Genomic DNA, 24,936 nt, shown 5'->3' with positions numbered 1-24,936 from the left:
AGATGGTTTATTGTTTATTATACGTGTATGAAAGCCGTATGTAGCAGTGGAATGCTGTGGAGGCACGTCCATAGAACACGCTCTTCTGGGCAGGCGCATAGCATCGACTCTTAGCGAGTGACTGCTATGCATGCGCCTCTTAGCAGGTGGCTGTTCTATGCATGCGCTGGCACTTTCCCTACTGAGCTGCTTGTAACTGCGAGCAGCTCATTTGCATGAGATTTCCTTTAAGCATCGCTCGCTATTTCAAACTTGTTAACTTTTACAGGGGATCTAAAAGCAACAGGTGTTGTATGTGGACTTTTGTGCATTGGCACATAAGTAGTAAATTTAAAACAAACTGGAGAAAATATTTCTTCACTAAACATGTAATTAAACTCTGGAATTCAATGGCAGAGAATGTGGTAAAAGCAGTTAGTTTAGCAGGGTTTAAAACAAGAAAAGTCCATAAGCCATTAATAAGATGGACTTGGGAAAAGTCACTGCTTATTCCTGGATTAAGCAGCATAAAATCTGATAATACTCTTTTGGGATCTTCCCAGGTTCTTGGGACCTGGATTGGCCACTGTTGGAAATAGGATACCGGCTTGATGGACCTTCGGTCTGACCCATTATGGAGATGCTTATATTTTTATGTGGCAAAATAAAAAAAATGAGGAGATAGAAGAGGATTGATTACACCAGAGCGCGAACTCTTGCACATGCCAATAAGCCAAAAGGCTACATTAAGCTAGAAGACAGCATAGACACAGAGAAGCCATAGGTGTTGCTATGGGGGAGTGCACCCCCCAAAATCTTCATTGGACCCCATTTGCATCACCAGTGAAAGCCACAGCTCGTGACTGCCTGACTCAAGGTTTAATGACCCAACTCAATCTCATGGTTCTGCAGCTCCCCCCTCTCCCCTGTGGCAGCAATTCCAATAGGTTGTTTGCGGCTAATCAGGAAACCTTCTCTCTGCCGCATCCCGCCCCCCTCTGACACAACTTCCTATTTCAGTCTGGGCGGAACACCGCCGAAAGAAGGCTTCGAGGTCAGGTGCAGGCAGCCCGTAGGAGTCGCTGCCGTTGCTATTGGTGAGAGGGAGGGAGCTTCAGAACCGCAAGAGCCACCCACAGACCAGGAAGGCTGCCTGGACAACGGAAAGGAGGGGAAGCTGGATGGGACGAGAGTGTGGGAGGAAGACGAGCAGATCACTAGATGGATATGACTGGTGATATTAGTGGGTGGGAGGGACAAGGCAGAAGGGAACAGTCTAGAGCAGAAGCTGGATGGGACTAGGAAGGGAGAAGGGGAACAAAGCAGAAGAAAAATTAGACTTGAAAGAACTGGGATTTGGTGTTGAATGGAGGTATGCTGGGAGGCAGAACAGGGAATTATGAATGGGAGAGACTGAGTGGAAATTTGGAGGGGATAGTGAGGTGTATGTGCGTTAGGGAATGGTGAGACTGATAGGAATTTTGTGGGGGCAGGTATGAATGGGGGTGTGTGAAATGGGTTAGGAGTATGAGGGAGAATGTGAAATGGGGGAAGAAATAGGGGATGAAGTTTAGGGAGAGGCTATGACTACTACATATCATTTCTATAGCACTACTAGACATACGCAGCGCTGTATACTAAACATGTAAGAGACAGTCCCTGCTCAACACAGCTTACAATCGAAATATGACAGACAAGCAGGACAAATAAGGGATAAGGGAATTACTTAAGGGATTATAAAACAGACATGGGTAATGAACAAGTGAATAGAAGTTAAAAGCAGAATCAAAAAGGTGGGCTTTCAGCCTAGATTTGAAAATGGCCAGAGATGGAGATTGACATAATGATTCAGGATGTCTATTCCAGGCATATGGTGCAACAAGATACAAGGAACGGAGTCTGAAGTTTGCAGTGAAGGAGAAGAGTTTACCCGATGAACAGAGTGCCCAAGGAGGAGTGTAGGGAGAGATAAGAGTGGAGAGGTACTGAGGAAATGCAGAGTGAATGCACTTGTAGGTCAATAGAGGAGTTTGAATTGTATGCGAAAACGGATAGGGAGCCAATGAAGTGACCTGAGGAGAGGGCTAACATGAGCATAGTGACACTGGCAGAATATAAGTTGTACAGCTGAGTTTTGAACAGATTGAAGGGGAGAGAGATGCCTTAGTGGGAGACATGTGAGAAGCAAGTTGCAGTAGTCTAAGCAAGAGATGATAAGAGCGTGGATAAGGCTTTTGGTAGTGTGTTCAGAAAGGAAGGGAAGAATTTTGGTGATGTTATAGAGAAAGAAACAACAGGTTACGACAGTGTGTGAATGACCTGGAGGCAGGGTCGGTCTTAGGCAGAGGCGACCAAGGCGGCCGCATAGTGCCCCGCGCCTAAGGGGGCCCCGCGCGGTGCGCCTCAACTCTGCCTCGCTCGTGCCTCCGCTCCGACCTCCGCCGCTGCTCACCTTAGTCGCCTGAGATGATCCCCATTCTCGTGGCTCAGCCGCTCCACTCCCACCACCACCGGTGCGGCGCCCACCCCCGGCTTGAGCCCGCTGAGCCGTCAGCTCCCGAGTCCCCGGACCCCAGCAACTAACTGAGCGATGCCAGTGAGCCAGCCAAGGCAGCCACGGCCCCGCCCCCGATTGCGACGACAGACAGTTGCAGCGCGACGGCTCACCTCCAGGCTCCAGCTTCCCGCTCAATGTCCCGCCTTCTGATGTATTTCCCGTTTCCGGATGCGAGGGCGGGAGTCACTGAGCGGGAAAAGCTGGAGCCTGGTCGGAGGTGGTGAGGACGTGAGATGAGCCATCGTTGCTGACGCCAACAGTTGTGCACTTCTGCCAAATCGAAATTGGATTCCATGCAGGCAGGAGATCAGGAGAAGTGTCTCTCTCATCTAACGACGCTTGCGGATGGTGCAAGGGTTGGAAATGTCTGCCTCCCTCAGAGGAATTTGGCCCAACAACATTAGATGCTGGAGAAGCTGAGCAAGTAAGATCTTCTGACTTGGAAGAGGCTGTTTCTAACATATCTGGGTTATTTTCACATAGATCTGCAGATATTTCTTCTGATAAAAATTTGGATGGCAATAGCAGATTTAGCTAAAACACTGCTTCCAATAATTAATGATATGACACCTCGAATTAATCATTTGGAAGCTAGACTGCAATCACAGGAAGAAAAGATTACTAAGCTAAAATCTGAGAATGGAAATCATGAAGTAGCAAAATCTGATATAAGGTAGGTACAATCAGTTCAAACTATTTTAATAACTGATGTGGCTACTTGCCTCTCTGGTTTGATGGGTTACAGAGTAATAGGGGAATTTGAAAGTACTGGATCTTTTCTTTATAATTTTCCTTTATTCTCCTTTGTTATGAGAATTGGAACTACTAATTATAGTGGACTTGAACTAAATAATTTCTGGGGAGGGGAGGTTTCATGATAGCATTGTGCTTATTATTTCAATCAGTTTTTTTGTACAAGTTTAGCTTCATTTGTCTTTATTTTAAATTTCATAAATAAAATTTTCTAAAAATGGAATAATCTTATCAATGGGGTGGAGCTAGGGTGGGGCGGGGCTAGGATGGGGCAGGGCTAGGATGGGGCCCCACCAAATTGGTCTGCATAGGGCCCCGCACTTCCTAAGACCGGCCCTGCCTGGAGGACTGGAGTGAAGATGAGACATATTGAAAAGGTATGGGGATATAGTGGAGAGATTTGAGAGTGGAAGGGGTGATTCTTTGAAGGGGTTGAATAAGGATGGAAATGAGATTTAAAAGATGGTGAAAGAGAGGCAATAGGTAATAGAAGAATTGCCAGGAGGGCACGAAGGGAAGACAGGAATGAAGTTAGGGCTGGTGAAGAGATTAGAGGCAGTGGAGGGTTGAAGAGGGCAGCAAGGGTAAGTACAGAGGATGGAAATGGAGGTCTAGGGAGTGGGTGAAAGAGAGGAAATAGGAAACTGAGGAAGGAGAGAGACAGAGGGGCACACACTCGTCCTTCCCTACACCCCTTCCCGTGCACTCCGCTCCATGGATAAATCCTTCTTATCTGTTCCCTTCTCCACTACTGCCAACTCCAGACTTCGCGCCTTCTGTCTCGCTGCACCCTACGCCTGGAATAAACTTCCTGAGCCCCTACGTCTTGCTCCATCCTTGGCCACCTTTAAATCTAGACTGAAAGCCCACCTCTTTAACATTGCTTTTGACTCGTAACCACTTGTAACCACTCGCCTCCACCTACCCTCCTCTCTTCCTTCCCGTTCACATTAATTGATTTGATTTGCTTACTTTATTTATTTTTTGTCTATTAGATTGTAAGCTCTTTGAGCAGGGACTGTCTTTCTTCTATGTTTGTGCAGCGCTGCGTATGCCTTGTAGCGCTATAGAAATGCTAAATAGTAGTAGTAGTAGTAGTAGCAATGGGAGTCCTGTAGAGTGGATGAGAGGGAGATAGGGAAAGCTGTAGGGAGATGGGGGTGAAAAGAATGAGACTAAGGACTAGAGGATGAGAAAAAAGGGAGAATGAGGGATAAAATCAGAAAGGAGTGGATATAAAGGCAAAGAAGAGAAGGGTGGGGGGAAGAAAAAGATCAGTGCCAGACAGATGCAGAAATGGAAGCGAAGATGACAAGAGAGAGAATAAAGTAAAAGGCTAAAGTGGATAAAGAATTTAGGAAATGACTGATACATGGAAAGTGGAAGAGATACTGGGACCAGCCCGATTTATAAAATGAAATAGACAACAAACGTAGAAAATAAGAAATTCATTTTTATTTAATACTTTTTAAGGATTGAAAAGTGTCCACTTTAAGAAATGCAGCAGAAAAGAGAGGCTTTGATCCACAACATAAGCATAGTAGTAGAAAGACAGGCAAATCAGCAGTCTGGAAAGACGTGCTGCTTTATTAAAACAGTCGCCGATGTGGCCACATTTCAGGTTCCCCCATTTTTATATGAAGTAAGGGTCTGCCCATGTTCTGAATGTGTGACTGAAGTGAAGGATTCTGCTAGTATGCAATGTCTGTGTAGGAATCTATAAAAGTCCATATTGCTATAGTTTCCCAGTAGTAAGAATATTGCTGCTCTAGAACCCAGTGTAATATTTATTTTATAGGTGTTAGGGTTGTTATGAGTGTCTTTTTTCAGGGTCTTGTGTTATTTTGCAGAGTGTCTGGCCCTTTTTGAAAGCAGGCTATGGGGCAATAAATGGTCAGGACTAATGATCTCCACCAGAGGCATAGCTAAGTAGGGAGCAAAGGGAACAGCTGCTCCTCCAAATGTATTTTGAATGAAAGGGCGCCTATGCAGATCAGCCCTTCAGCCTCACACCGGCACCTTTTTTTTTTTACAAAAGGTCTGTTCCCCTGATGTCAAAACCTGGTTACACTTCTGGTCTGTAGAGTCACCATACAAACAACCTGTCTGCTTTAAACAAAGTGTCTGGTAGTGGAAGGAACATGTGCTTTCCCCTGAGGTGGTAATCACAGTCTGAAGATGTTTCGTATGGTGTGTTGGAAAAGGTATAGCTCCATTGTATTGTGATACAAAAATGGAGGTGAAGGGATTATATTGAGATTATCTCCAATCCTGGAGATAATCCATACTTCACAGGCAGCTCCTTGAGACTCTGGGCAAGTCACTTAACCCTCCATTGCCCCATGTAAGCCACATTGAGCCTGCCATGAGTGGGAAAGTGCAGGGTACAAATGTAACAAAAATAAAAAATAAATAAAAATAAAAAACAATTTGCTGAATGATGGGGGGTATCAGTTATAATTGTGTTTTTACCGGGTAGCTAAAATTGGCTGGGGGGGGGGGGGTGTTTCTCTATGTATAGAAGGCTATGGTGTCTTATATTACTAATTTAAAAGTGGGAGGAAGAGGGGTATGATGTACAGAAATGTCATTTTGGCTTGCCCCCCTGTTGCCACCCCAAAGTTTCTGTCGAGATGACACTGAGAGAAGCCACCAAGGGATGTCACCATCAAGAATTCCTGCATCTCCCTTGCTTATCTATGGAAAAAGAATAACTTATAGACAAGTGAAAAGGAAAAGCTCCTACAAGGGGGAGAGGATTGGAGGGGAGTGTGTAAAATATAAGGGTTGTGAGGAGAGAGTGGGGTTGCCCATTTGGTAAGGACAGTTAGGACTTGTTTATCTTGTAGGTACAAGTAAAATGAGTTTACACCTTCTATTTTGAGGTTTGCAGCACCTTGTATTCTGGATTTGGATTTGAACTAGAATCAACTGACATGCAGAAGGAACAACTTTACATCAGGAGGATGTATTGGTTAAATTGAGCTGCAAATATGTGGGAAGATGTGGGATATAAATGTAACAAATAAATAAATAAATAAAAATCAAAATAAGTTAAAATATATATATATTTGTGTTAGCGTGCATGCAAAAAATATAAACATATATATTATATATATAAAATAGTCAAATACACACTGAAACAGCCAGGTCATAATCTGCCTTTTAAATCCAGACAACTGATCAGTTTACAAATTCCTGCTGGTAATTGGTTCCAGAGCCTATGGTCCTTACCTGAAAAGTTCTGCCCTTGCTTAAAGATCAAGTATACTAATCTCACTAGGAGAACCTTAAGTGTAATTTCCTGAGATAAATATAGAGGATCATCTCACATCTGCTTTGTGGTGGCTAGGAAATACACTGGACCTGCAACAGCTGAATGGTGGGAGCCCTCTGAGGGGATTTTCCTTTTCCTCCTTGAACAATGTTGAGGTCATGGTGGTGAGACCAGTAGCGCTGCTGTTCCACAAAGTGCATAGATTAAGGGATATAGTGGAATACCACCTCTGTGCTTTATTCATTTGACTGGCTTTACCACTTTTGTCCAAAAAGTGAAGTTTTTAAGGTGGCAGACTCAAAGTTAGGTATTCCCTTTCAGTGGTGAGAGGATTTTTCACACCTTGAGCTCTCTCCCATGAGTGGCTTGGCAGGGCCTGGAGGGAAGAAGCACCAGTGTACCAGAAAGCCTTCAGGCATTTCACAGCAGGATTCGCTGGGGGACAAGGTGTAGTTGTAGATGAAAAACCATGCTAAGGGAGTTTTGCTTGCATTCCTTCTTTTTTGTGAGGAGAGATGTTGCACCCAGCGGGGCCAAACAGATTGAAATGAATGAGAAGAAACGAGAGGCAATGTAGAGCATGTGAGCCCCCATACATGCTCTGGAAGGCTTAAAGCTTTGCCTGAGCTATGAGATCACTGACAAAACGTCAGAGTGACATCGCCCAGTGGTGTGTTCCCTGCTTGCTGTGGAGAAGATCCACAAGTCTTTCATCAGATCCTTCTCTTTCTCATATTGTAGGATAGCCCTAACTCATACAAAGCTTTGCAAACCAATACTAGCACCTTAAGTTTCATATAAGCTTGAAGACAACTTCAGAAAACTCTTCTGCATGGTACAATAGCTTACTTTACCCATCAAGATAACTGTTCAGATGCTTATCTTTGAATAATTTTTTACAGCATTAGTATATCTTATACTAACCAAGAGTTTGTTCATTTCAGTTCCATTTACTCACTCACCTGGAAATAGCTGCAGTGTTGGTAGGAGGAAGCAGTGGGGTTGGGACACCCAGTGAGAGATTCCATATGCGCAGGAGGTGAACAGCACTGCAACACAGCTAGAAACATTCCAAGCACAAATAGGAAGCTCAAAAAGCCTGTATTTGTAGATATACATAAACATACACAAACAAGCTCATTCCTTCTAAACAGAGTCACACATAGATCACAGTACCGATAACAATTTCTGTCAAATATATAGACTGAACAAGAACCTCAAACTTCCATACTGACAGCTGATCCAGACAAGCCAATAAGTCTAAACTAGTTTTTTTGTATTATTACAGTGTACATTTTGACTCAAACATTTAATGATAACAAATTAACTAGTTCTCTCTGTCTGGTGCAGTTAGGGGAGTACATCCTTTTTTATTTTGAGACACTAGATTCAACTTGGTGACAATAGAAATCAAACAAAAGGTTGCCCTTCTTCCTCCTTCGAAAGCTAATCAAGAAATGTATTAAGTTATGTCCAATAAAAAAGGTATCATCTTATTTTCTTTTCCATGTTTTATTTTGTTTGATTTCTATTGATAACCTTAAGAGTGGACTAACACGGCTACCACACTCCTCTACTTAACTTGGTGACAGTAACTATGATGAACATTAGCCTAATCTGTTAATTTCCTTTTCTTGAATTCTGCTAGACCTGTCCATACAAATGGATATATGCCTCCATCCCAGCAGATGGTAGAGACAAACACAACTTTGCAGTGGCATCATCTCTGCCTATAAGGCTGTTTAACTAGGAGACTTACAGTAATTCCTTAAAAAGACATCAATCAAAAACCAAGTGTCAAATTGCAACATAATGTCCCCCCCCCCCAAAGGACCAATTGAGAAGCCCGAGGCAAAGGCATAGTTGTCCCACTGCTTTACCTACGGGGAGGGAAGACAAACACAGAACATGTAAGCAACACAAACACAGACTCAGCATGTTAGAGTGTTCTTAGCAATACAACAAAGATACTTACCTGTAGCAGGTATTCTCCAAGGACAGCAGGCCATTAATTCTCACATGTGGGTAATGTCATCCATGGAGCCCGCTGTGGATATCTTAAGAGCTTGCGGTAGCACTCCTACCACACATGCACATCCCTTTCTATCAGTGCGGTATCATAGCTGTTCTGCTCTCTCTCCTGATAGGCTCTGTCTACTCAGGAGATTAGAATGCAGTTAACCAGAGAATAGAACATCACTGTGGAGTCTCAGAACTCTTGAACCAAATCGTCTTTAATTAAAATCAAAGGAAAATAACTTACAGTTTTGATGTGGTACACAAGAGTCTCTGCCTTGCAGAACTGGGAGTCTGTTCTCTACCAGCTCACTCTATAACCAGGGAAGCCAGGAAATCTCAGCACTGGCTGATGAGTAGATGCTGTCAATACTTTTAAATAGTACAAGCAAGTCTGGCAGGCCGGAAGATCCGGACTGGACTGGGCTGAAGTCTGGAACGGGAAACAGCACACAGACAATCCAATGCAGCCACCAGGCCTGGCCACCAGGGGGCGAGATGACTGACAGCCTGAAACCAGGGCACGAGCGTGACATAGATGCTCCTTGGTGCTGATGAGGACGATGTCGAATCCCCATGCCTCCTTGGTGTTGGGTCCAATGCCGACCTGTCCCGGGGGCTCTGCACAGCAGTCGACGTCAAGGCAGGCAAAGACAAGTCACTTAACCCTCCATTGCCCCAGGTACAACAGTAGTACAATGTCCTATATTGTGAGCCCACTAGGGACATACCCAGTACCTGTAAAATGAAACTGTAAACCGCTTAGGTATAAGTGGTATATAAATACTTTGAATGAATGAATGAATGAATTCATACCACTCTGAAATCCACCCCCAGGGAAAGTCCTTCAGCCAAGCTGCCTCCTCTGGGTCCTCAGGCAAAACATCCAGAATTTCATCCAGGGGAAGGTCTTCCTCCAAGGGAACTGACCCCTCCTCCTCCAAATCATCAACCAGGCCAGACATGGCTGTTTAGGAACAGAGGTCTCCCCTGCAATCATCCTGTACTCATACCATCTGAGTCCCCAACTTTTTCACACAAAACGCCTGATACATGGCCAAAATAATGAGTGGAGTAGAGCGGACAGATGTGAAGCGTTTGTTTACACTTTCAAACAATAATAGAACCAGGGGACACAAGATGAAGCTAGAATATGGTAGATTTAAAACAAATAGGAGAAAGTTTTTCTTTACACAGCATGTAGTTGGACTCTGGAACTCGTTGCCGGAGAATGTGGTGGCAGTGGTTGGCCTTACGGAGTTTAAGAGGGGTTTGGACAGATTCCTGAAGGAAAAGTCCATTGAACATTATTAATTTTTTTTTTTTTTGGGGGGGGGGGGGGGGTTGCCAGGCTCTTGAAGCTTGGATTGGCCGCTGTCAAAGACAGGATGCTAGGCTTGATGGACCCTTGGTCTTTTCCCAGTATGGCAGTGCTTATGTACTAAATGAAATCTGGAGGAAAACCAACCCCCCTGGAAGGCCCCTGTTCTCTGTCCTGCCATTGGGTATGCCAGAGAGTGGCTTCACTACCTCCAACTGCAGAGACTGATCCTGTACTAAAGACTCATCCAACATGGTAGCGATTTCCGTCAAAGCTGGACCCATTACCATCTCCTGAGCCAGTCCGATACTCATAGCCAAACTCCCATGGACACCATCTTCAGTCACCAATTTGGCTGACGCTCCTGCGGCCACACAAAAAGAGCAACTCGGACCATTTGCCTCCAAACCATGGTGTCCACAAGCACAGCAGTACCAGAGACATTCCCCACTCATGCCATTCCTGTAACATAGTAACATAGTAGATGACGGCAGAAAAAGACCTGCACGGTCCATCCAGTCTGCCCAACAAGACAAACATATGTGTATACCTTACCTTGATTTGTACCTGCCTTTTTCAGGGCACAGACCATACAAGTCTGCCCAGCAGTACTTCCTGCGTCCCAACCACCAGTCCCGCCTCCCATCACCGGCTCTGGCACAGACCGTATAAGTCTGCCCTCCACTATCCTCGCCTCCCAACCACCCACCCCTCTTCCCCCCACCTGCTCCGCCACCCAATTTCGGCTAAGCTTCTGAGGATCCATTCCTTCTGCACAGGATTCCTTTATGCATATCCCACGCATGTTTGAATTCCGTTACCGTTTTCATCTCCACCACCTCCCGTGGGAGGGCATTCCAAGCATCCACCACCCTCTCTGTGAAAAAATACTTCCTGACATCTTTTTTGAGTCTGCCCCCCTTCAACCTCATTTCATGTCCTCTCGTTCTACCGCCTTCCCATCTCCGGAAAAGATTTGTTTGCGGATTAATACCTTTCAAATATTTGAACATCTGTACCATATCACCCCTGTTCCTCCTTTCCTCCAGGGTATACATGTTCAGGTCAGCAAGTCTCTCTTCATACGTCTTGGAACGCAAATCCCGTACCATTCTCGTAGCTTATCTTTGCACCGCTTCCATTTTTTTAACATCCTTCGCAAGGTACGGCCTCCAAAACTGAACACAATACTCCAGGTGGGGCCTGACCAACGACTTATACAGGGGCATCAACAATTTCCTTTCTTCTGCTGATCACACCTCTCTCTATACAGCCTAGCAACCTTCTCGTTACGGCCACTGCCTTGTCACACTGTTTCGTCGCCTTCAGATCCTCGGATACTATCACCCCAAGATCCCTCTCCCCCTCAGTACCTATCAGACTCTCCCCGCCTAACACATAAGTCTCTCTTGGGTTTCTACTCCCTAAGTGCATCACTTTGCATTTCTTCGCATTGAATTTTAATTGCCAAACCTTAGACCGTTCTTCTAGCTTCCTCAGATCCCTTTTCATGCTTTCCACTCCCTCCCGGGTGTCCACTCTGTTGCAAATCTTAGTATCATCCGCAAATAGGCAAACTTTACCTTCTAACCCTATGGCAATGTCACTTACAAATATATTGAACAGAATCGGCCCCAGCACCGATCCCTGAGGCACTCCACTACTCACCTTTCCCTCCTCCGAGCAAACTCCATTTACCACCACCCTCTGTCGTCTGTCCATCAACCAGTTCCTAATCCAGTTCACCACTTCGGGACCTATCTTCAGCCCATCGAGTTTATTTAAGAGCCTCCTGTGGGGAACCGTGTCAAAAGCTTTGCTAAAATCTAAGTAGATTACGTCTATAACACGTCGATGATTCAATTCTGTAGAGACTGTGTTCCTCCCCATGACCCAAATCCTGGGAATAACCATCAGAAACAATCTAGGTTTCCCTTCAACATGCTGCCACTGCCTTGCTCTTCAGGTTAAGCTTAATCTTTTTTTTTAACCTGTTGCTGACTGTAAGCAATGGCTTCAAGGTTCCCCTTCAGACATAGGGAAAGCGTGCCAAGGGCAAGGCAGCCCTCAGTTCCACTTAAACTTGGGCAGGTGGGAGATACGAGGGGGGGAAGAGACCCAGCCATCCTGGTGTGTCACTGCCCCCCCCCCCCCCGAGCTAAACCAGCTCCCACGGACCTCAACACCACAAAGCAAAGCCTATATGAAGGCAGAGACCCACTGTAGAAATACTATGGAGGAGATGTATGAAGGTCCCCCCAATACCTCAAAGTAACTACCGTGCCCCCCCCCAGACTAGTTGTGACTGTGCAGGCTTACCATGACCACCATCTGCTGGAGACTGAGAAATACTGACTTTACTGAGACTGCACAGGACAGTAACAGGGTATTCAGAAGTCAGAACATATGCATAACCCAACCATCTGGACTGGTCTGGAGGGACGCTAAGGAACAGAATGAGAGGAATTATTAGGAAAGGAATAGAAAAGAAGACAAATATTATAATGCCTCTGTATCGTTCCCTGGTATACTCTCACCTTGAGTATGGTTATTGTATCTAAAAAATATATAACAATTATAAAAAGTTCAAAGAAGGGTGACCAAAATAATTGAACGGTCTTCTCATATGAGAAAAGGCTTAAGAAGTTAGGGCTCTTCAGCTTGGGAAGAGATGGGGGGGAGATATGATAGAGGTCTATTAAATCCTAATGCAATAGAACAGCTAAATGTGAATTCACTGTTTATTCTTTCGAAAAGTACTAAGATCAAATCAATTCTTGTATACTGCTAATATCCCCTTTCCAGGGTTCAGTGCAGTTTACATTCTAGGTGAGACAAAAGCCGATAATGTTAGTATGAAGTATGAAAACAATTACAGACCATTGGTGTAATGCACGAGACCAAAAACATTATAGGAAAAGATAATGGATGATACTAGGAGGTAGAAGTAAATGGATTGTTATGAAGCAGTCTTTGTGAAGAGAAAGGTTTTTAGCCTCTTCCTGAAGCTAAGGTAGCTGTTTTTTGTTCTGATGGCAATAGGTAGAGAGTTCCATATTTTAACTCCAAGTGCAGGGAATAAAGAGCTGAAAATCTTCTGATTTCAAATTGTCTTTTGAAACGGTGATGCTAGCATCAGTTGTTAGACTGGACCAAACGTAGCAAAGCAGTCTTAGCAATTCAGAGGTAGAGGAGTGTGGTAGCCGTGTTAGTCCACTCTTAAGGTTATCAATAGAAATCAAACAAAATAAAACATGGAAAAGAAAATAAGATGATACCTTTTTTATTGGACATAACTTAATACATTTCTTGATTAGCTTTCGAAGGTTGCCCTTCTTCGTCAGATCGAAAATAAGAGGTGAAACCCTGTAAGATTTGAAAAACTAAACAAGCAGCTTTGAACCTTAGCTTCAGAACTTCTAGTACAAGAACAGTGCTGGGCAGACTTCTACGGTCTGTGCCCTGAGAATGGCAAGGACAAATCAAACTCGGGTATACGTATAAAGTATCATATAACCATGTAAAATGAGTTCATCTTGTTGGGCAGACTGGATGGACTGTTCAGGTCTTTATCTGCCGTCATTTACTATGTGCGCTTTGTTGAGTTGAAATACTAGTATATCTATTCAATCTGTATATTAGTCTAGCACAGTGGTTCCCAAACCTGGTCCTGGAGGCACCCCAGCTAGTCAGGTTTTCAGGATATCTACAATGAATATTCATGAGAGAGATTTGCATGCAGTGGAGGCAATGCATGCAAATCTCTCTTATGAATATTCAAGTGAAGAATCAAGCGAGACCCCTAGTACTTTGGTTTCAGACTTGATTGCAAAGCTTTTGACCATTGGACAAATTGATGATATTGATAACATATTGATGATGGGACCTCAACTCCCTGATTTCGGAACCAAAGATACTTGGTTTTTTGCGCATTCAATTTCAGTTTATTGTTCAGATACCAGGTGCTAACAGCAGTCATGCCATTCGCTAAAGACTGAGTTGTATCTTTGTTTGATGCTGTCACTGGTAAGAGAAGAAGGATGTCATCCGCGTAGGATAATAGTAGTTCATTAAGACCCAGGTGTATTGAGGCAAGGCATGACATAAAGATATTGAACAGGAAAGGTGAGAGGGAAGATCCCTGTGGACCAGTAGTTGGAAAGTTGGTTGTTTTGCTTGACAGAATAGCTTTGATTTGAAAGGAATTCACAGAACCGATCACAGTCCCTGTTATTCCTATCTGATCCAGGCGTTCGAGTAGCAATGTGTGGTCAACCGCATCAAATGCTGCTGATATATCGAACTGGATTTGACATATGTAGTTAGAACTAGCAGCAATCATTCCGTACTGTGTGACGATCTGAAGCCAAATTGTGACCAGTATAATACAGAAAATTTTTCCAGATATTTACTGATGTAGGTTTCTAATACTTCAGTAAAAACGGGTATGCTTGCCACTAGACAATAGTTTGCAGGCGATGTTACATCTAGCCCAGATCCCTTCAACAGCGGAGTGAGAACAATTTTGCCCATATCAGGAGGAAGAGAGCCTGTTTTTAACAGCTCATTGAGATCAAGTAAGAGTTGATGGATTTGAGCAGGTATTTTGGGATTCATCCAGGGAGCAGTTGGCTCGGGAGCATTTCAACAGTAGTGATTTTACATCCTCAACTGTTAGTGGTTGAAATGATTCCTAGTTTTGGTCAGTTTTGAATCCTTAGATTGTAGGATCAATGGCGATTGAGGCTGAACTATGGGTTGGACTATTTTCCTTTGTTGGAGTAGCTTGAGTTCAGACCTAATTTGGAGGATCTTATTAGTGAAATGATCAGCTAGGTCTTGGGTGGTGGGACATGTTTTCTGTGAATGTTCATTTTTATTAGTAGAAGCTAGTTTTTTTACATAACTACATACATAAATATTGCCACACTGGGACAGACCAAAGATCCATCAAGCCCAGTGTCCTGTTTCCAACAGTGGCCAATCCAGGTCACAAATACCTGGCAAGATCTTGAAAAATTTCAATATATTTTATGCTGCTTATCCCAGAAATAAGCAGTGGATTTTCCCCAAGTCAATTTAATAATGGTCTATGGACTTTTTCTTTAGGAAGCCATCCAGACCTTTTGTAAACCCCGCCAAGCTAACCGCCTTTACCACATTCTCTGGCAACGAATTCCAGAGTTTAATTACAAGTGAAGAAAACTTTTCTCCGATTTGTATTAAATCTACTGCTTTGTAGCTTCATCGCATGCCCCCTAGTCCTATTATTTTTGGAGAGAGTAAACAAAGGATTCACATCTACCTGTTCCACTTCACTCATTATTTTATAGACTTCTATCATATCTCCCCTCAGCCGTCTTCAAGCTGAAGAGCCCTAGACGCTTCAGCCTTTCCTCATAGGGAAGTCGTCCCATCCCCTTTATCATTTTCATCACTCTTCTCTGTACCTTTTCTAATTCCAGTATATCTTTTTTGAGATGTGGCAACCAGAATTGAACACAATATTCAAGGTGCAGTAGCACCATGGAGCAATACAAAGGCATTGTAACATCCTCATTTTAGTTTTCCATTCCTTTCCTAATAATATCTAACATTCTACTTGCTTTCTTAACTGCCGCAGCACACTGAGCAGAGGGTTTCAACATATCATCAACAACGAGGCCGAGATCCCTTTCTTGGTCGGTGACTCCTAACGTGGAACCTTGCATTACGTAGCTATAGTTCGGGTTCCTTTTTCCCATATGCATCACTTTGCACTTGTGCACATTAAACATCATCTGCCATTTAGACGCCCAGTCTCCCAGTCTCGTAAAGTCCTCTTGTAATTTTTCACAATCCTCTCGCGATTTAACAACTTTGTGTCATCAGCAAATTTAATTACCTCACTAGTTACTCCCATCTCTAGATCATTTATAAATATGTTAAAGAGCAGCGGTCCCAGCACAGACCCCTGGGGAAGCCCACTATCTACCCTTCTCCATTGAGAATACTGACCATTTAACCCTACTTTCTGTTTTCTATCCTTTAACCAGTTTTAAATCCATAATAGGACACTAACTTCTATCCCATGACTCTCCAATTTCCTCTGGAGTCTTTCATGAGGTACTTTGTCAAACGCCTTTTGAAAATCCATATACACAATATCAACCGGCCCGCCTTATCCACATGTTTGTTCACACCTTCAAAGAAATGTAATATTTTGGTGAGGCAAGATTTCCCTTCACTAAATCCATGTTGGCTTTGTCTCATTAATCCATGCTTTTGAATATGCTATGTAATTTTGTTCTTTATAATAGTCTTTATCATTTTGCCCGGCACCGATGTCAGGCTCACCGGTCTATAATTTCACAGATCCCCTCTGGAACCTTTTTTAAATTTCAACGTTACATTGGCTATTAGGCTACTATAGTACTGACATTTTGAATCAGCTACCTTCTTTTTGTAGCATTGGAAGGCTGACTTCCATTTGGATTTATCAGTAGTATCTTTGTTCTTTCTCCATTGCTTTTCAAGGCGTCGACATTCCTTTTTTTAGGATGGATAGTTCCTCTGTAAACCATGGTGAATTTCTGGACATCTTGACCTTTTTAGTGGTAAATACAGCAATTTTGTCTAGTATGGCTTTCACCTTGGTATCCCAGAAGGATTTGATCAAACCATGAGGAGAAGAGGTAGTGAGGGAATCTGTTAGCTCAGACCAGAAATTGACCTTGTTGATTTTACCTCTGGTGGAGATGAGTTTGGAGGATTTGTGCCTGCTTAAGCTTGACATACGGATATCAATGGTGAATTTCAGTTGGAAGTGGTCAGACCACAATACTGGCTTCCATTTGAACGAACTGATCCAACTTATGGCCTTTTTCATGAGTTGCAACTTTGGAGAATGTAGTTAGTTCGCAGTCCATCAGGAATAGTTTGAAATTGTGGACATTGGTGTCTGCATCATTTTCCAAGTGTAGGTTTAAGTCTCCCAGGAAGATAATCATACAAAACTAGGATATGGCAGAGGAAGTAATCTCTACAAGTTGAGGTTCTGCCTTGGACCAAGCTCCTGGATGACAGTAAATGAAGAGTAGGTCAATTTGATTTGTCTCTTTTGAATCATTGCAGAATTTGCACAGCATATATTCTAGTTCAGGGGAAACCCTAGAACTAACTAAAGACACATGGAAAAAAACCTCTTAAATATAAGAGCAAGTCCGCCACTTTTTTTACCCTGTTTTGGAGAGTGAAGAATACCATAACCGGGTGGATGTGAGGCAATATCAGACTATCAGTATCTGTGAGCCATGTTTCTGAGATAAACAGAGAGCCCAGATCTGAAGATTCTAGCCGATCCCTGAGTAAGAGCCTTGTTCCCCATCGACCTTGTGTCCCAAAGGGGAGACTTGTTTGGGTAATTTTAAAAAGTAATGATTTTTTTTTAACCTGTCAAATGTTAGCCATTTGGTTCTGGTCTGAAACTATAGTAGTGTTCTGATGGTATATATTGGTATTGTCTAGCAGGTATCTAACATTACAGTTAGGGTGTTTCTTAGTACAGTGTTTTTTTTAGATAGATTATAGATTACAGGGATTATAGATGAGGGGACACCCTATGAAAGTTACATGGTAATACTTTTAAAACAAACAGGAGAAAATTATTTGATGAATAATTAAGCTCTGGAACTCGTTTCTGGAGGATGTGGTAAAGCACTTAGCATCTGTGGGTTTAACAAAGGTTTGGACATGTTCCCAAAGGAAAAGTCCATAAACTGCTATTAAGGTAGACCTAAGGAAAGCCACTACTTATCCCTGATGTTGGTAGCATGGAATCTTGTTACTCTTGGATTTTTGCCAGGTACTTGTGACATGGATTTGCTACTGTTGGAAGCAGGATACTTGGCTAGATGGACCATCAGTCTGACCCAGTATGGCAAATTCTTATGTGTCTCTGACTCCACCATCCATAGGCAGGGAGGCAAAACACATTCATCTGGACTGGTCTAGCAGGTTAATAAGGAAGAAACCATTTAAATAAAGGGGATAATAAGCGGGTAGAAGAGATTCCTGTCCGTTTAAATCAAGCTCAGCAGGCTGGCTACTGATATTCAGCAGCACTTAATTGGGCAGTGCTGATGAATACTGGCACTAACTAGCCATCTCATATCCAGGAAGGAGGAGTGTTCTTGGGGTGGAGTTGGGGAGGAGCTGAGACTTATGAGGATGTTGGTAATATTCAGTGCTGGTGTCCACATAGCTAAGTAACCAAAAAGGATTGCAGTAAAGACCGTCCTAACTTTGGTTGCTTAGCTATGCAGGAGGTGGCAAGGTAAAATTATGCCTTACCTGTTAATAATTTTCTTCCCTTTAGTAGCAGCAGATGAATCCAGGAACTGGTGGGTTGTGTCCATCTACCAGCAGGAGGAGATAGAGATTACAAAGCTGAAGGCAGTGATACCAGACGGTCAGCTCCTCCTTCACTTCAGTATATGTCTTATCACCAAGCAGAATCAGACAAGAAACCAGGAAGCCTTCCTCACCAACCAAACACAACAGAAACCTGTCAGTCCGACTTAGAGAAACCATGACCGTGATGGACTCCTCTTCAGTGGTTTCTGTTCTCTCTCTTTTTGTTTTTGTTTTTAAATTTTTTTAAACTAAAGACCAGGATAAGGAATGTGGCTGACAGAGGGCAGGATCCTAGATTCATCTGCTACTACTAAAGGAAAGAAAATTATCAGCCGGTAAGGCATAATTTTACCTTCCTTAGCGTATGCAGCAGATGAATCCAGGAACTGGTGTGATGTACCAAAGCAATCCCTAATTAGGATGGGAAGTCGCCACTCCCCGAGACAGAACAGCCGCTGCAAAGGCAGCATCCGAATAGTAAAAGCACACCCATTCCGCCCAAAAGGTAGATAGCAACCTTGTGGAACGAGCCTGCAACACTACCGGCGGGACGCAACCTTCCAAAAAATCCATGGAAACAGATTATCTGCAATCCAACGAGAAATAGCCGGATCAGAGGCCGCTGTTCCACGGCAAGAACCAGCGAGAAGGACAAAGAGAAGATCAGAAAGCTGAAAAACATGCAACATCTGCAAATGCTTGAGGATAACCCTCCGAACATCCAGAAGACAAAGCTCCGTGTACTCCGTGTGAAAATTCCCCTCCCGAAAGGAGGGAAGAAAGAGAGGCTGATAAAGAAGAAAGGCCAAATCACAGCCAGTAACAAGAGGAGGAACCACATGCAATATCACTCCAGAGTCAGCAAATTGCAGAAAAGCACACGGCAGCACTAAAAATTCAGACACTCTGTGTGCTGAAGAATTGGCAACCAAGAACACCGCTTGCGAGTAAGCTCCTAAGCAAAGTCTTCTGCAAAGGATCAAAAGGAGTCTGAAGCAATGCTTGGTAGACAAGCCATAAGCTAGGCTTGGAGAACAAGAACGAGGTTTCAGGGCAAACAGGGTCACATCAGCGGAGGAGCAAAGCACTCTGCAACAAATGCACAACATCCAGGTGCGAAGCCAGAGAAGAGCCCGACACTCTCTCCCTGAAGCAGGCTACCGCCACCTGCACCCGAAGCGAATTAGAGGCCAGGCCCTTCTTCAACCTGTCCTGCAGAAATAAATCAATTGCTGAGGAACAAATGCCCGCAATGGAGACCAAGTGTGGCCCACAACCATGCCTTAAAAATCCTCTACACCCGAGAATAGGTGGTCGAAGTGGACTGCACAAAAGCTTGAAATACAGCAGTAATCACTGTGTCCAAAGAACTCTGATCCTTAGAGTCAACCTCTCAAAAAACCAGGCAGTAAGACCAAAACAAGAGGGATCCTCCACTCTGTAACAGACCCTGAAGGAAGAGCCTGGAGTTGAGCAGAATTCGAAACGGAGGTACCAGATCCACATATCAAGGGCACCATGGCCAATCTGAAGCTACCAGAATGACTCGACCCCAGTGGACAGCAATCCGAAAAGAACTCGGCCGCAGAGAGGCCATGGAGGAAACATTATCAAAGAACATCCTCCGGCTAAAGAAGCAGCTGAGCAACCAGCCCTGCCAAATCGCCCTCTCTCCGATGACAAAAGAAAGAAGGCACCTCGGCGTCCAGCCAGGACATCATCAGACCTACCTCCGAAGCTCTCTACCTCAGGCCAAACTGAAGAAGTACTGGTGCGGAATAACCATTCCGCCAAGACCAGAAGATGGTAGACAAGAGAGCTCACTGTAAGGAAACCCTGCAAAGTGGACCGCGGAGAAATGGAACACAAGGTCCTCCGCCCACTCCATGGGGGTGACACGCCCTGGTGACCAGTGACCTACTTTGAGTCCCACCCTGTCTAAGAAGAAGCCACCGCCGTCATGTTCTCCGACAACACAAATACGGCCTGGCCCACAACAAATCCTGAAAAGCTAGAAGACGAACAGCACCAAAAACAGGTCCAGGCGGGAGATTGGCCACACCGTTTCCCGTGTCATCCATTGCCCCGGAGGCGGAAGGAGGCAAAGAGCTCTCCAGCCCAAAAATCTTGCATCCGTGACCACTACAATCCACTACGGAGGCGCTAAGGCATCCCCCCCCCAAGGAGTAATTGCAGAGCCACCAGTTCATGTGCAGCTGGGCCGAGAACAGCCACAGAAGATGGCGCTGACACTCCTGAGACACAGGAGACCACCTGATGAGAAGCAAGAGCTGTAGATGTTGCATGGGAGCACAGCCCACAGCACTACCTCCAAAGTAGCCACTACAGACCCCAAGACATGAACGCACTGCCAGGCCCAAGGACTCGGCGCCCCAAGCAGACTGTGCACCCGAGTCTGAAGCTAGATCTTCCAGTCCTCAGTCAAGAAAAAATTGTACCAGAGCTGTCTGGGATAGGACGAGGTGGCTCATTTGAAGGGTGACCACTCAGCCCAAGGATTCCAACAGTGATACCTGGGAAGATTATCTCTCAGTACTTGTCTAGAGCAGGGTACACTCTGATGCCATCCTTCCGGAGAATGCCGCAACACTCCCAAACCTAAGAAAAGGTGCATGGAGCCATAGCCATGCTGAAAGACAAAGCCTGGAACTGAACATGAGGTTCGAGAACGGCCAACCAGAGAAACCGCAGATGAGGGGGCCAAAGAGGAAAGAGCAGAAATACTTCCTAGAGGAGAAGTGCAGGGAACAATGCTAAATTGAAGTAGTTCTGCAATATAGCTAGCTGTCCAATACAAAGAAAAAAAATGCAAAAGTGTAATAAAAGCCTTAGAGACACTGCAACATACAGAGGTGCCATAGATACAGTGGAAGCTAGAACTGGTATGCAAGTTTGACCAGTGTCAGAGTGCAACACTAGAAGAGCAGAGCTGTCCCAGCTATGCAATGAACTGCTTGTCAAGGCAAGCAGTATGGAAGAGTGGAGTAAAATATGCCCCACACGAAAAGGAGGCGAGGGCCACAGCTTCTAATATGATGCACAAACCAACCTTAAACCTGTATGAAAGCCAGCCATCTTTCAGAAAAAAAAAACTATTTGCTGAAACTACTGCACCTGGAGATAATGTCCCCATGGCAGCACTGAGGTTCCATGGTTACCATGAAGACCAGAGCACTAGCCCCAGAAAATAACAATATTTTCCCCACAGAAATGTGGAGCCAAAGGCACTAAGCCTAAAAACTCCTAAAGGAGCAGAAAAAAAGAAACCCTACACCACCAGGTATTCCTGAAAACCAGGCCCAACCCTACTGAGCTTCCAATTATCAGAGGGGATCAGGATCACTCAGGGTGGTATACTATAGACAATACCTATCTCAGGGGTGTGCTGGTAAATTGTTAACAGGGGGCTCTCTCTCACCAGCAAAGTAAAAGAGAATTCAGGAGGGGCCCAAGCCCACATTTTGGGATCCATTTGTTAAAGTAACCATGGAGAACCGGCTCCCAAAATTCTTAAAAACTTAACAAATGGCTCTCGAGAGCCTGTAAGAGCCTGCTCCAGCACACCACTGCCTATACTGCCAATATAAAGAGTTCCACAAAGGAAGTGAGAGAAACTTTCAAGGTGTTTAAGAGAAAAAAACTAAGGGGACCAAAAAGTCTGTAAATAAAAATACGAAATAGGCGCTTTCCGAGGACCAACACACAATGAGCCCTGCTCTGATGCTGTTCACTGTTTCCCACACCAAGAATAGCCTTAGCCAACGCAGGAACTATAAGAAAATCTTAACTCACCACAAACAGTGAGGCCTACTAGGGACTGCTGCCATCAATGCATCCACTTAGGTGAACATTGCTTTCCAGCTCAGGTGATTCTTACTGTCTCTGTGCAGAAAGGGACTGCCCTGAAAAGACTCCCTCTGAATAGAGCAATGGACCCTACTACTGAGCTGGAGAGTAAACATCCCCTCTTCAGGGCAGGGTCAATTATGGAGACCGAGACAGGGAACAAGCCAGAAATCTTCAAAGGCTGAACTAGAAAGGAACTGTCAGTTCCCCTACCAGACTTCTGCAACATATAGGCATATGGAGCAGCAGAATGAACGGGGGGGGGGGGGGGGGGGGGGGGGGGAAAGGGGAGGGGAGGGGGGAAAGAAGGTCAGAAGCCCCCAGCCCCAGAGAAACCCTCAGATTGACTGCCTGACGTGCATCCCGAAAAACAAGGCACACCACAGAAGAACCATCAGATTCCTTCTGGAAAACCTTGCTGTCCAGAACCCATCCGCCCGAGATGGGAATAAGAAATCCCCCAAGCCTGAAGCTATTGAGGTGGAACCAGAGAGGGGTCCCAATGACCCCACCTCCAACAGGGCACTCAGTCGCCTCTCCTGGAACACTAGATCTACCGCAGAGGGTAGCAAAGCCGTTACTGTACCCAAAGAAACCATCAAAAGGGGCGTGCAACAGACAAATGCTGACGGGGCAAAAGCCACTTCAACCAGTGGACGTGGAGAAAAAGGAGGAAGAAACCTGGGCACAAAACAATTCCCCCGAATCAGGAGAGGTCGGTACAAAGCCTGAAGGGGTCCCCATAGCAGAGGCAAAGCCGCCAATGCAGTCAACAGCCAGAAAGCGGGAGCCACAACGGGAGGTGCCAAAAGAAAATGGCACATGCACCAGACACCTCAGAGCGGGAATCCCGTTTGAGAGAAAGAAATCCCTGGTGTCTGCCTGTGCCTCTGTGCACCCGGAAACATATGTCCCCGCTGCCGCCAATGCTTGCTCAGAACACGAGCTTCCTAAGGTAGCCTCCGCTGCCAATACCGCGTGTCCCCCAATGGCAGAAAAAAAAAATGCACTCACCGGAGACGTGCAGCCAGACTTCCCGCCTCTCCGGGACCCGACAGCGGGACCTCTCAGGCAAGCCTGCCACCAAACCGGCTCAGCAGGCTACACACATACACAGCAACTCCAGAGACGCTGCCCCCAAGGCTCCTCTTAGCAACCTGCTGCCCTGTTGCAGCTGCAGCCTGTGTCCCAAATTGCTTTATTTTTTTTTTTAACAGTTGATAATAGCAGCAAACAGAGGTCTGTGGTGGACTAGAGATTTTGTTTTGGTGAGGAAGGCTACAGAAAGGGACCACGGGGTGAGGCAGGGACCCAGGCATGCTCCTAAAGTTGGCACAGAGCCCAAACACCCCCTAAGCTCAACTGGCCAAAAGGCCCAGTAGCAGGCCCAAGAGACAAATCCAGGAGCTGCAAAGTCACCGTCTACCACCTGCTACAGAAAGATATACTGAAGTGAAGGAGGAACTGACCGTCTGATATCACAGCCTTCAGCTTTGTAATCTATATCTCCAACTGCTGGTAGATGGACACAACCCACCAGTTCCTGGATTCATCTGCTGCATACGCTAAGGAATGAATATTGGCCAGAACTGGCATAGCTTCTGGGTAGCAGCTTAAATCTCTCACCCTGACCCCCACCAACAAGTTATGATCCCCATTCAGATTCCCTCAACGACATGCCGCCACGTCCTAGTACCCCCCCCCCCTGGCCTACCTGACTATCCCTGGTAGATCAGTTGGTCTTTGGGGCAAGGACATAGTAACATAGTAGATGACAACAGATAAAGACCTAAATGATCCATCCAGTCTGCCCAATCTGCTCATTCCTGCCCCTGGATGCTCCGGCTGTAAAAACTGCCATACTACCACTAGGGGCTGACCAACTGGACTACCAGGGATGGTCAGGAAGGCCCTAGGAAAGCCTGTCATGTGTTTTGTGTGGGGAGCGGGGGGGGGGGGGGGTGGTGTTGGAATGCCAGTGCCCGTACATGAACCAACACCAAATATCCAGGTATAATCTAGCAGGTGACATCAGCATTAAAAAAAAAACTGCTGAGCAACTGCCAGAGACTATAGCTAAGGAATTGCAAAAAGTATATATATTAGAAGATGGTACTTTCTCTCAAATAGATAAATTAATTCTTACGTGCTAATTTTCTTTTCTTAAGTCTTCCAGACCTGTCCAGACATTTGGATTTGTGCTGTCCTGCCAGCAAGTGAAGTTTGATAACTACTGAGTTGTGATGTTATCACTTAAGAGACCTGTGTAACTCCCTGAACAGTCAGTATTTATCAAAACAAAGGCAACTAAAAGGAAGAAACTTCCCTAGGACCTAATGAACCGATCAACAAAGAACTACTAATGAAGGATAAAGCCCTCCAGACTAAAGATCCAACAGGAATAATGAACTAACTAAAATCAAAGGGCCCAATATTCATAGTAACATAGTAGATGATGGCAGAAAAAGACATGCACGGTCCATCCCAAAGCAATTTAAGCAGGCAGGAGAAGCTGCTGACCACTTAAATCGCACTCAGTGGGCTGGTTGCGGATATTCAGCAGGACTTAACTGGGCAGTGCCTCTGAGTATCAGCACTAACCAGCCATTCTAAGTCTAGGCAGGAGAGATGCATTACAGGGGCTGAGTCAGGGAAAAGCTGGAAATTATGAGGGAGCGATATTCAGTGCCAGTTCCCACTTAGCTAACTGGGTATGTAGGACTGCATAAATAGCAGTTCTAACTTTGCCTAGTTAGCTATGTGGGTGCTGAT

At 44.9% G+C, this 24,936-nt stretch overlaps 1 protein-coding gene across 1 annotated transcript in view; it reads right to left on the bottom strand.

Moving 5' to 3' along the window:
- Window positions 1–24,936, bottom strand: part of HSF5 (heat shock transcription factor 5) — a 93,527-nt gene that overhangs the window by 62,685 nt on the left and 5,906 nt on the right. The window contains exon 3 of the mRNA XM_030185991.1: window positions 7,529–7,626. Coding sequence (XP_030041851.1) covers window positions 7,529–7,626 — 98 coding nt within the window. The remainder of the gene's footprint in view (window positions 1–7,528; window positions 7,627–24,936) is intronic.

The sequence above is a fragment of the Microcaecilia unicolor genome, chromosome 13 (assembly GCF_901765095.1).
Source record: "Microcaecilia unicolor chromosome 13, aMicUni1.1, whole genome shotgun sequence".
Lineage (NCBI taxonomy): Eukaryota > Metazoa > Chordata > Amphibia > Gymnophiona > Siphonopidae > Microcaecilia > Microcaecilia unicolor.
The sequence above is the reverse complement of the archived record's forward strand: the minus strand, read 5'-3'. Positions and strand labels throughout refer to the sequence as shown.